General features: G+C 47.0%; 1 protein-coding gene across 1 annotated transcript in view; it reads right to left on the bottom strand.

The window, feature by feature from the left end:
• PTCHD1 (patched domain containing 1) overlaps positions 1–13160 on the bottom strand; it is a 54840-nt gene extending 41680 nt beyond the window's left edge. The window contains exon 1 of the mRNA XM_070289859.1: positions 12544–13160. Coding sequence (XP_070145960.1) covers positions 12544–12894 — 351 coding nt within the window. The 5' untranslated portion in view covers positions 12895–13160. The remainder of the gene's footprint in view (positions 1–12543) is intronic.
• Positions 13161–13445: the final 285 nt, after the last annotated feature.

Genomic DNA, 13445 nt, shown 5'->3' with positions numbered 1-13445 from the left:
GGTAATTCAAAGTAAAAACACAGACTAATATAATATTACATCATCTGGGAGCATGAGGCCATGTCAACAAAGCTTCTTGTTAGTAAAAGGCAGTCACTGATGTACAGGCACTTTTTATAAAAGGAGATGGGAATGTGGAATGTGTCAGCTGAGTGACTAAGGTGGTTAGTCGTCTCCCCTAGGAATCCCCAGGAGCTTGTATTCTTGCCCCAGACAAACACGTGTGCATTCAGTGCAGCTCCTGGGAGATGTGTGTGGCTTTAGGTATGCTGCACTTTACAGAGTTTGTTTACACATTGTGTCTCCTTCTCTCTTCCAACACCATGATGATGATATTGCCGATCCAGTTTTATGGGTGAGGAAATTAAGACCCCAGGGAGGATAAATGACTATCATGGACACTTTGATGGTTCGTAGCATCAAACACAGAACTTCAGGGCTCTGAAACAATGCTAATTCTACTGTTCCAAAATCAGTACTCACTAACCTTAGCTCCAGCTCGACTTCACCTCTCTCTAACTGTACCTGACATCAGTCAGTTGTCAAAGCTGAACAGTAGCTTCCAGGGCCCTCCCCATGGACCCTTCACCTCTGGCAACCACAGAGCTGGGCCCTTGTCTCAGAAACACAGCATGTAGCTCCTATTTGTACCTGCTGTGCCTTCTGGTCTGATGTAAATTATGTTTCTGCAACAGCAAATGGCAGGTGGCCCTGTGTGGGAAGCTTCTGGAAGGAAGGAAGCTTTGGGAATCATACAGTGATGGTAGCAACACCATCCATACTGTATATGTGTGGAGTGGGGGCTCTCTCTCTCCCTCATCTCTGAGCATCTTTTCTTCTACTCAGCCCCTTTCTCCTAAACTCCAACTCCTGGAGATAGACAGCAGGGGCAGGTCCCTCTATTCAATACGCATGTGTTAAACTGCCAGCTTCAAGGTTTAGGCTTAAACAGTATCCTTTGCATAATAGCTATGACAATATCACCCAGAATTAACGGCTAAACAAATAACTCTTTCACCCTGCTGTATATGTTGTCCAGGTTTCAACTGAGAGAAAAATGGCATTTTTAGGTTTAGTCCTGGCAGCTAATTACTAGGATGCTTTATAGCAGTGGTTCTCAAATTGTGGTCCTTGGACCAGCAGGTACAGCATCACCTTGTGAATCTGTTTGAAATGCATGTTCTCAGGCCCCACTCCAGACTCAAAGAATTGGAAACTCTGAGGTGAAATCTGAAATCTCTGTTTGGACAAGCCTCCATGGGATATCCACTCAAGGTGAGGAACCACTGCTTCAGAGTATGGAGGCAATTAAATGGTACTAGTTAGTCAGGATACACAAAGGCTCTTCAGGTCCACCAATTCACTGATCTAGTCGGCATGGCTCTCAGACCAGCAGCAGCGCTGGGAGTGTGTTCAAAATGCACACAGGCCTATTGTCTCAGACCTACTGAATCAGAATATGAACATTAATAAAATTCCCAGGGAATTTGAAAGCATATTCAAATTTGAGAAGAATTGCTCATCTTCTCTTAACCTGAGGTTAGTTTCATTTGAAGAGTTTAGGTGTAGAGAATCAGGAAGGCTGAGACGTTTTCTTTGGTGGATTTGATTTTGATCCTAAATAATTGTAGATTTCTTTCCTAACCCTTTGAAAAGAAATTGTAGAAAAGGGAAGATGGGGAAATGCACTGACCTAAATGGCTAAAACCCGTAGTCAGCAAAATTTTCCATTTCACAGTTTCAAAGGTCTTCACAATTATCACTTTGCCTGGTTCTCCTGGTCTCTGGCCATTCTGGCACACTCCTCCCTTTGAAGTGCTTGCAGATCTACTTATGTGAGCAAGATCCCAGGGAAGCACTGTAGTCATGTAAATTAAGTGAGAGGGGAGAGTTACTGACTATGTTTCGGGAGAATCCCTTTCTAGCATGCCGTCTGTGTAAAATAGTGAAGAGAACCTTGACACAGGACCCCTCAGCCTCCCAGAGCTTTTCATCCCAAAGATACTTCTGGACAGGAAGTGAATGCTTCCTTTTTATGCAAAGCCCTGGCAAGCGTGAAGAAGAGGTTCTGAGCCCTGAGAAACCACCTCAATGAGCTGGGATGCAATCTGCCCATCTCCACTGACAGGCTCTGCCCACCGGCAAACTTAGGAGCTGTATGCTCAGCATACGATGAATCCAGTCATGTGTAATGACTCAGATGGAGTCATTAAAGACCAACAAATTGCCAATCTGAGTATTGAGAATGTAGATTGAGCACCCATTATTGCCTCCTGGATCAAAGGAAAAAAATGCCTATGTGTATTTACTCAACAGGCAATAATGGCTCTGGAAGAGCTGGCATATATGCAGAAATAACAGCCATTTTCAAAGCAAATACGAATGATGGTAACACACTTACAGAAGGAAATGGTTATGCAGTGCCTTCACATATGTTATCATGCTGCACCCTTCACCTTGAGCGGGTGTGCAGGATGCTGTTACACTCAGTGCAGATAGGAACCTGCTTCTCACGGAGGTTAGGCTACTTCCGCAAAGTCACAATCCTTAGGAGAAATGGGATTTGAGCTTGGCTTTCCAGCTCTAGTGCTTTGTTCACAACAGCCAGATCTGAGCCCTGTTCCTCAATGTTGTGCTCCACTGACCAGCAGCATCATCAGAGAGCTTGTCAGAAATGCCGAACAGCAGCTCCTACCCCAGGCTGATTCAGAATCTGTATTTTCACGAGATGCCCAGGTGATGTGTGGGCATAAAGCATCTAAGAGCAGCCAGTCTTTACTCAATATGACTACTTGCCTACATGCTGTACCAAAACTAGAATAAAAACAGGAGACAACAATACAGAACCCCAGAAGTTAAGGTACTGAGCATCTGAAAAAAATTTTTTTGAGCATTTATGCTAGTTGTTTAGTAGAGATGCATTTTTATTGAGACAGTTATAAGAAACTGAGAAAGCCATGGTATTTGACAAATTTGTGGAGCCCATGGAAGAATGGGCAAAGGAATCTCACCTTGAATGCTGAGAAATGAACAGTTCTAGTGAGATGGTTGGATAGTATCACTGACTCAATGGATGTGAATTTGAGCAAACTCTGGGAGATAGTGAAGGACAGGGAAGCCTGGTGTGCTGCAGTCCATGGTGTCACAGTCAGACATGCCTTAGCAACTGAACAACAAGTGTGTCTGTTAAGCTCACCAGAGATGCACTGATTTTGTACCAGCATCATTTTTAAAGTTTATCTCTAAGAACAAGTCTTTCTGTTACCCTGGGCTCCCTCTTGAAAAATGAAAGGCTGAATGACATCACAACAGTGATCTCTTGAACTCTGATGCTAATAGCTGTGAAAACCACTTGTTCTTGATTTTTTTTTAAAAAAATGTGTTTCATGTTTGCATTTGAGTATGGGTTTGGCCAGTGGTTTTTGAGACTTCATTTTATGCAAGTAAGGATGTGTGTAGTGGAGAGCTGACTTTGAGGGTGTTTGCTGGGAACTGCAGAGTGCTCTGCCCTCCCAAATGGGAATGGACCCCTGGAGACCAAGGTCAAGTTTACACCTTGCCAAACTACTTGAACCAAAAGAGGTGTTCAGGGTTTGGGCTTGGTTTTTCTTTATATGAGTTTCTCCTCATATAAAGTAAGTGTCAGCAGATCCTGAGGCAGAATGGATGCTTATTGCTTATCATCCAGTTTGAAACCAAAATTTATCAAGGATGAGAAATAAAGACAGATCTGAAAAAATCACATGGTCATGCTATCTGGCAAAATTATATTTGAGCAAAATAAATGAATAGGGAAGGCCTATCACATTCTATACCCTATGAGCTGTCAAGCAGCAACAATTTATTAAGCACCTGCTGCACACTCCATATTATACTGGTTTCTAGGAGAGATTTGGGTGTATAAGACATGGTGCTACCCTTGAAGAGCTTTATGATGTTGCTTAAGAGAAAGTATCACATGACATTACAGCAAATTATATGAAAGAAAGTGAAAGTCACTCAGTCATGTCCGGCTCTTTGCGACCCCATGGACTATACAGTCCATGAAAGTCTCCAGGCCAGAATACTGGAGTGGGTAGCCTTTCCCTTCTCCAGGGAATCTTCCCAACCCAGGGATCGAACCCAGGTCTCCCACATTGCAGGCGGATTCTTTACCAGGTGAGCCACAAGGGAAGCCCAAGAATACTGGAGTGGGTAGCCTGTCCCTTCTCCAGGGGATCTTCCCGACCTAGGAATTGAACCAGGGTCTCCTGCATTGCAGACAGATTCTTTACCAACTGAGTTATCAGGGAAGCAAATTATATAATACTATCTAATTCAGCATTAAAGAATGTGGATACAACTGAAAGACAGATGGATTTAAGGGAAGGAGGGAGCCCTGAATTTGGGAAGGCCTATAAAGTAGGAGGTATGTAAGTCTGACCTCATGATAAGGAGTGAATGCATTTCTAGGGGAGAGAACAAGGCAGGTACATGTGTGAAGAAGGGGACTGTGGGAGGGGAAGAGGGGCTGGACACCGGCCACTCAAGTGTGGGGGCCTGCCTTATAAAACCACACATCTGGGTAGTGTCCAGGTCCAGCCTGGAATCCTCTTTACCACCATCCAGTGGCAAAACTGAAAATGGCAGTTACCTATCAAAATTCAGGAATAAGTGAACAGCTATGCTAGATGATTCTTGCCCAGAAGCAAGGAACACCCCTTAGCAATGCAGGCCCTACACTCCTAGCTGTCTGTCTCTAGATGGGTGGAGATGCTCTCGGAGTCCCACCCACATTCTCTCCTCTCACTCACCTCTACAGGTCAAGGCCACTCACTGGAAAGTCTGCAGCTCTTTGCCTGTGCCTTGGTTAAAGCGTCTGCCTGCAATGCGGGAGATCTGGGTTCGACCCCTGGGTCGGGAAGATCCCCTGGAGAAGGAAATGGCAACCCACTCCAGTATTCTTGCCTGGAGAATCCCATGGACAGAGGAGCCTGGTGGGCTACAGCCCATGGGGTCGCAAAGAGTCGGACATGACTGAGCGACTTCACTTTCACTTTCGTTTCATTTTCATAAAAGAGCAACCACAAAAACAGTTCTGATTACAGGGACACATGTGGCATCTCGGATTGCTAGAGACTATTTCATGTCCCAGATCAACTAATGGTTGCTGGAGACGTGGCAGGGGATGGGGGGGTGGTGGTGAACAGCCAGGTCCTTTACCCATAGCTGGGCTAAGTTGGACAGAAGTTATCCAGCATCGTCCAAAGTTCCCCAGTGAGGCTGGGCGCCAGGTGCTCACAGTGGATGCTTGTTTGAGAACACTCCCTTGACTGCTTCCCGCTACTCTCTACTTCACGTCCTCACTTCTTTGCCGATGTTTTGGGATATCACATCCCAAGGCGGCACTCCAGTCCTCACCTTGACTGTATCTGAAGTCCACAAGGTAAACCTAAAGTAGAAGACCTAACAAAGAGGCTCATTCAAAATACCCAAAACAATTTTCTCAGGAGGACTTCTTAGAGAGCACGAAGATAAAAATAGCTTCTCTGCTCTCTCACTGCCTTCTTTTGTTCAAAATATGACTTCTGGAGTCAAAGGTATGACATATTATTCAGGGCTTCCCATATGAAATAACAACTGGTGTTGATTTCCTTTTTTTTTTTTTTTTTGTCTTTTAAAGGTTAGAGATTACTCACCTCCCCTGCTGGTCATTAAATCAGTCTGGCAGGATTCCTCGGAAGTTCTGTGGCCTTCCGGGCATGTGGCGGCAGCACAGGCAGGGCTGTAGACAGGCCTGCTTGCTGTGATGTGCTAGCAAGCAGGTGACTTCAAAGGTCTGCTTCAAGCCTATCTCAGGTATCACTTGGGGCTCACACTGAGCCCCAAAGTCAGGTACCAGATGGTGTATACCACAGAGTCACAGCTGATTAGATCCCCAAGCTCGTGTGCCAGGGATGCTGCAACCTCTCAGGCAGGAAGCAAATAACTTCTGTTAGCTTTCTTCTCCTTCTCTTAGTTATTATCACAGGAAGTCACCGGCTAAATGCTCAGCAGCTGTAGTAGGGTTGTAAGTCTGGTGAATCCTGAGAGGTTCAGTCTTTGTGTTGGTAAAAAAAAAAAAAAAAAAAAAAGCCTCCTTCTCTAACTCTAATGTGGCATCTGTCAAGATACTCTGAGCCATTAAAAAGGTGGGCTTCCAGAAAGAAAAACACCAATACAGTATACTAACACATATATATGGAATTTAGGAAGATGGCAATGACGACCCTGTATGCAAGACAGGGAAAGAGACACAGATGTGTACAACGGACTTTTGGACTCAGAGGGAGAGGGAGAGGGTGGGATGATTTGGGAAAATGACATTCTAACATGTATACTATCATGTGAATTGAATCGCCAGTCTATGTCTGACGCAGGATGCAGCAGGCTTGGGGCTGGTGCATGGGGATGACCCAGAAAGATGTTATGGGGAGGGAGGTGGGAGGGGGGTTCATGTTTGGGAATGCATGTAAGAATTAAAGATTTTAAAATTTAAAAAATAAAAAACTAAAAAAAAAAATCGTTAAAAAAAAAAATAAAAATAAAAATAAAAAGGTGGGCTTCCTCTCACACGACAGCTTTATATTTAAATTCCAGTTTAAATTAGCAGTTTACCCAAAGTTTGGCCCTAATGCTTATCTACACAGGAGAGTAAAAGATGGCACCTCAAATCTAAATGAGACAAACAGGGTGGGCACTGGAGGATGCTATTCACACACATGACATGTGCTTAGAAGTCAGACAACCCTAGAATGACACTGAACTTGGATTTTTCGGATGCACCTTCTATGAAATGCAAGGAGAATGAAACGAGATCTCATCCTCCCCTTACTTTGCTCCTGGTGCAGCCGACATACACACACGCCACTCTTTCAGGCCTGGCCTCAGTCTTCTCTAAGAGTATCTGCCACTTGGGTCACTCATTGAAGGGACTTGGGCTACCCAAAGCATCATAGTACCTGTCACCAGACAAAGCACCCTGAGATTCTAAGAGCACATTCCAGCGTCAGTGGAGGTGACCTTTAAGGTGTCTTCCAAACCCAAGGGTCTTCCATCTCTGTCCTCTGGATACAAGCCCTTCCTTTGTCACTTAATGTTCGGCAAAGCAAAGCAGCTAGGCCAGGCAATAAAGTGCTGCCTTCTGCCTCCTCGGCAGGTCACTGCTCACAGTGGGAGCTTACGTACCATCAGGAGAAGCTGGGCCTAGTGGGTGATGGCCAGGACTGGGGGCCAGGCCTGCCAGTAATAGACACTCTGACCAGTCTCAAGGCCAGCTTTACCATTCAGGCAGTTAGACTGTATTCAGTTTCCTGGGTTCCTCTGGATTGGGATTTGGACCATAAAGGACAGAGCTGTACGAGAGCAAGACAGCTGTCTCTTGGGGAATGTTACGCTGGCAAATCTGGTCTTTGCCTCACCACCCATACGAGCATGTCCTCAGAGGTTGTACTATTTGTCCCCAGTCAAACTTCTATAAAATTTTTGGATGTGAGCTTCTCTTTGGCATTTTTTCATTTTACATAATCAATGCAGATGAAAAAATCCTGACAGAACAAAAGAAATATACAAATGAACCCTTTCAGGCAGGACTTGGGACCAAATCATTCTTTGCTGTGGGAAGTGGCGGGGGGCTATTCTGCACTCAGAGAATGTTTAACAGCATCCATGACCTCTACCCACTAAATGCCGGGAGCAAGTCACCCCCAGATGTGAGCTAAAATGTCTCCAACCATTGCTAAATGTCCCCTGCAGGGCACAGTCCCCCCTGGTTCAGAACCACTGCCTTAGAGATGATTTAACAGCATTAACTTCTGAAATCGTTCCAGTCAGGGAGGTTTGGAATACAGTATAGAAGGTTTGGAATACAGTAGAGGAACTTCTTTATGTAAATATTATGAGCAAATATTTTAGGCTTTGAGAGACATGGGCTATCTCTGTCTCATATTATTCTTTGTTTTTGTTACAATTTTTAAAAAATGTAAAAATGCCTAAGCTCAAAAAAAGGCTGGCATTTGCCAATCCTTAGACTGGAGAGAAAGAAATGATGGCGCTTCCTGTAATGATTGAAAGTGCTGAGACAGTATTTGGAAAAACTGAGATCTTGATCCAGCTACCAGGTCTCTGTGACCCTGAGCTAGCAGTTGTGCTGCCCTTCGTGGAAAGCTTGAGTTAAAGAGTTCCAACTTAAATTCTATTAATCTCATTTTGCAACTTTTTTTCTCCTTAGTACATTTAAACATAAAAAGTTTGTATAACACAGACACTTGATACTTGAACAAAATGAGATTCCCCAGTAAAAGAAAGAATGTCTGTAGAGTGAGTATGTGACCTCCCCTTGGTTTGGAGTCAAACAGCCTATGAGGTTCTTCTGAAGAAGGGGACAAGATGTGAAGGAGATGCCCCTACCCAATCTCAAAATTGAGATGGGTTTTGATATGACTACGGAGGTGATCTTGGCAAAAGAGAAAGGAAGAATGGAAGGAAGGATGGTATCTTGGAAGAAGAAAAGCCTTAGAAGCTGCCTGTAAAGTTGTAAACATAAAAATGTCATTTTGAAAATACCTTTCAGAGTAGTTCTGGTGGCATTTTCTTTGCCCATCACGTAAACATCTGAGCAGATGGGGGCAGATCCCTTAGACAGTTACTGAAGGTCTGTCATGTGGTGGGGACTGTGTTAGTGAGCACTGGGGTTCAATCCACCCTGACTTGGCCTGTGGACAGCACTCAAACAGGAAATCGCGGTTCAATCATCCAGAGATTTTTCCCCTAAAATATTCTCTCTTTGTATATTGCTGATGATAAATGTATTACTTTGGGCATGTGGACTTTCTATTAGTGGATTTTCATTGACACAGGGCAGCATCAGTCAAGAGAATGTCCTTATGATTCTACTGTCGCTGTTAGATGGCGATGAGATTTTGATTGAATATATTTGGATACCAGAAATGTACATTTTAAATCACTCAAGGAGTTTATTATATGATAGTGAGAAGAGCAGTGGGTTGGGAGTCAAAATCCTGGGTCACAGTCCTGGTTCTGTCCTTGGTTTTTTATTTTTTCTATAGTATGTCAGTTAATTTCTAAGGAGCAGTTTTCTCAACTGTATAATGGAACCACACCATTTTTCCTGCCTGCCTACCCTTTGGTGTTTGCTGTATTTAAATGTATTACAGGTTTATAATTAAGCTGTTACAGAGGTGATATCATTATTAGAAGGAGTAAGCTGAACTGGTTCTTTACACAGATGATCCTGGAAGAAATCAAGTACTGTCGTAGTTACAGCCAGATCAGTTATCAACTAGGTCTTGCTCACACTTCACTTTAGGTGATCAGAAAGAAGCATGTCCATATAAGCCCGTGAGGCACTACTCTGAAACTTGCTCTGAGATGAACATCCTGGATTTTCTGTTAAGATATAATAATGAGCTAAATTTAATCTTCTAGCAAAAATGAAGACTTTTGAAGATCAACATGTATTTAAAAGGGTTCAAAAATCAATGGCTGGCTTCTTACCAGCATTATCAGGCCCCACCTACTTTCACCCCAAATTACATCTTTGCTTTGTAGCCTTCAGAGGAAACCGTTGCTAGGGAGAATCCCTCTTCTTGTAGTTTATGATCAGATTCTACACTGCAGAGGTCAGTGTATGGCAGTCATGTCACCTGCACGAATTTGAGAAAGCTCCTCCAAGGTAGATGAGCTGAGTTTGCAAATGTGGATTATTTTTTTTTTTTCTGTGATACTCCCAATTATATTGGGTTGGCCAAAAAGTTCATTTGGGTTTTCTTGTAGCAGCATGCTGAAAACCCAAATGAACTTTTGGGCCAGCCCAATATTTAAAAAAACACCAAAACACCAAAGTGAACGGGTGTTCACTTTTTGTCATCATCCCTTCCTCAGTCTGTTTTGGATCAGAAAGTAGCTGGACTAATATTCCAAGCCGGCTCGCCTTCATTGCGTAGGTACACCCCCAGAGCCTGAGGAGGAGTAAATGACACAACCCTGGGAGCTACTTCTTCAGTTTTGTCATGGGGCCTGAGAAAGCCTCAAAGCCTGGTTCTGCTTTGTCCACTTCACTTCCTCTGTGATGTGATAAAACAGGCAGGGGTGGGCTGGTGTTGTGTACAATGTTAAGCGTCAGGTCTCCTTGATGCCAGCAACAAAGTATCAGAGAAACACCAGAAAGGGGAGAAAACCATGACTCTCACTCCTAACACCTTTTGTAAAGGACTAATCTATCATGTCTCTCATAGAAAAAGAGTGGAAGAAAGTCAGTGCTTGTTCCTACACTTTTCATTACCATGACTACCAAGGGTCCATTTTTCTGGTCCCCAGCTCCACACCTACCACATAGAGAGGTTGGATACAAGAAGAAAACAATGGGTATATAAAATTGAAGGCAATTCCCTCAGTTGCCCGAGTCTGGGTTTTCATAAGCTCTGTGAATTCATTTTCACCAGAGAGCCATCAGCTAGAAATGAGTTTTCACCACTATTCTACTTGGATTGATCTTCCCCAGAAACCTAGAGCATGAAAAAACACCCAATTTCTTAAAACAATTCACTCACAAGACCGCAGTGCTTTAAAGTTGCCCTTTAGGTATGAAGCAAAGCCAGCCTCCCTGTCTCTCCACTCCCAACTTTCTCGTCTAATACGGTTTTCTGTCCTGAACAGATCAAAATCAAATCCGAGAGAAACAATCCAGTTGAAAAGAGATCTGACGTGCCTGTTGATGTCTCATTAACCTTGAGAGTCAATGTAACTGGTGACTGCCCATCACAGTTGCGTGACGGATTGTTAGGGGAAATAAACAGCCAGTGGAACCATCACCTCAAAAAATAAAATAAAAACAAAGAGAAACATCATTTAAATAGATCATATATCAAAAAATGGAGCAGTTTTCTAATTGTCAGGACTGGCTAAAGTATAGTTTCCTTAAGCCTATGGTGAAATTATTACATATTTTCTGGGAAAAGCATTTGTAGCAGTATTTATGTGTGTGTCAAAATACATTAACTGAAGCATGGGGGGGGACACTTTGATGTTGGGAGTGTAATCATCAGAAAAGCAAACAACTCAGGATTGATGTTACTAAGGTTCTGTGATAAGTATGTGTGATGATGTGTGTGTCGTTAAAAATATCACGAGCCACCCAATGTGGGAAGGTCCTAATTCCATTGAGTCTCTACTCAGATTCCCCTCATTACTAATTACTGATGTCAACAAATAGACGGTGGAAAATTATAGAGGAAAAAGAGCTTGTCTCTAGGGGGTTACCTGCAGAGGGAAAGAGAAGGAAAGAGTCCCCTGGGCTCACTGGCTGACTCCCAGTGGGAGAAGTAGATTAGAAATCTACCCAGCCTCCAGTCCTAGATCTGGACCCACACAAGACCAGCACTTTCCACCCCTCCACCCCAGGGTTCCAGCAGGACTGGTTCCTGTGTGCCCTCCCCAGAGGAGGACCTTCAGTAAACAAGACCCAGAATCCCCACCAGGACTGGGATGGAACATTCTAACCTATCTTGGCTTTTCTTTCCTAAGGTCTTCACTTTTCCATCTCTAGTCCTCACTCTTCTGCTTTTCTAGGGAACTTCCTGAAAGTTATCACCACTGACCTCACTTTTTACACCAAATCCTCACCTAGGGCTGTGGCACAGCCTGTTTCTCCCAGTGTCACCCTTTAAGCAGTTGCTCGGACTACTGTGCTCTTGTCATGGCCACGCAGCCTGGCTTCTGTCCTCACTCTCTTGCTCTGACTCTCACCCTCACCCCCAAACGCACCCACATACAAGTGGATCAGTGAACCACCCCCCCACCCCTTCCCAGAGAACTTTTTGCATCTTGAAGGAGGAGAGCTACTGTGAAATATGAACCGACTGCGAATTACAAACATCATTTCCCACTCGGGAAAACAGAGATGGCCACCTTGCCCGGGGAAGAGGGGAAGAGGGCAGCCCCTGCTTTCCGGGAACACACTTCTTTACCTTCCCGCTTCACATTCCTCGGCCCACCCACAGCCCCTCGGAGCAGCCTTTTCCAAAACACTCCACTACCTGACTGGAGCAATGAAGAAGAAACGAGGACAGGGGAGCAGGCTTTCTGAATCCGCCCCCCGCCCCTCTTCCAGAGAGTATTTTGTTTTCAAGTAGCAGGACTTTCTAGAATGTCTTCTCTAGTTGGGCTCCTTCTGGCCCAGTTACCCCACAGCCTCCCCGCCCCCAAGACCACTGCATCCAAAACAAGCGCACCGATCACAGCACGGTGGCCGCCGCCGCCCCAACTGTTGCAGCGACTGCTGGGGTGGCGGCGACGGCGGCCAGGGCCGGGCCGGGCCCGGACACTACCCGTCCGGGAGGCTGGGAGGCTCCGGGCGGCCTTCGAGGGGCGCGCGGTGCAGCAGAGCCCCTGCGGCAGTCGCCTGGGATGGGAGAGGCGGCGCTCTCAGCCCGGACCCCTGCGCACAGCCAGCCCCACCGCGGCAGCGGCGCCGGCAGAGACTGCCCGCGCCCGCCCCCCTCTCACCTTTAAGATCAGGTCGGTGTGATGCTGGTCCAGCATGTTGGCTTTCTGGAAGGAGGTGACGATGACCCGGCCGTAGCGCCCAGGGGTCTGCAGGTCCGAGTACAGCCGGTGCTTGGAGCGGTTGACCGGGAAGAGGCTGTTGACGAGGTTGCGCTCGATCTTGGCGAGGCTGTGCTGGGGCGCCAGCAGGTGCTCCACGCTCTCCTCGACCTGGTAGCGGCTGAAGCTGGCGCCGAGCAGGATGGAGATGAGCACCGGCGCCGAGGCGAAGAACACAGGGTGACTGGCAATGAAGTGGCCGAGCCGGGAGAAACACGTCCTCAAGCCCCTGTGTAGAACCTGCCGCAGCATCCTAGAGCAGAGCGGGCGCGGGAGGAGGGCGAGGCGCACGCTCGGCGCGGGCTCGGGCGGCGGCGGCGGCGGCGGCGGCGGCGGCGGTGGTGGCGCCCGCGGCGGCGACGGCGGCGGCGGCGGCGGCGGCGGAGGCGAGACCCGGTGCTCTCCCGGAGCCGCGGCACCACCATCGGGGAGTCCCGCGCCGCGCCTCGGGAGGGTCCCCTCGGGCCGGAGACACGCCCTCCTGCCCGCGGCCGCGCCCGCCCGGAGAGCCCCCCAGCTTGGCGGCCTCCGCGCCGCCCCCACCCCGCCCTACCCCGTGCGCCCTCCCCACCCCCCGCCGCCTCCCCGCCCGAGGGGCTCCGCGCGGCGGGGCAGCGTCCCGGCTCAGCGCGGGAGGGGCCCGGGGCGGCCCCCGCGGCGCGTCATGACCCCACTCACCCGACCCCCGAAGCCAACGACGGGGTGGCGCGGGGAGCGGCGGCGGCGCTATCGCGGGGAGACTCTGCGCGCCAGCCTAGGAACACGAGGACGGAGAATTCCAGGCTACACCCAGTCCCCTCCCC

This window comes from Ovis canadensis, chromosome X (genome assembly GCF_042477335.2).
Source record: "Ovis canadensis isolate MfBH-ARS-UI-01 breed Bighorn chromosome X, ARS-UI_OviCan_v2, whole genome shotgun sequence".
Lineage (NCBI taxonomy): Eukaryota > Metazoa > Chordata > Mammalia > Artiodactyla > Bovidae > Ovis > Ovis canadensis.
This window is presented reverse-complemented; position numbering and strand designations above follow the sequence as displayed.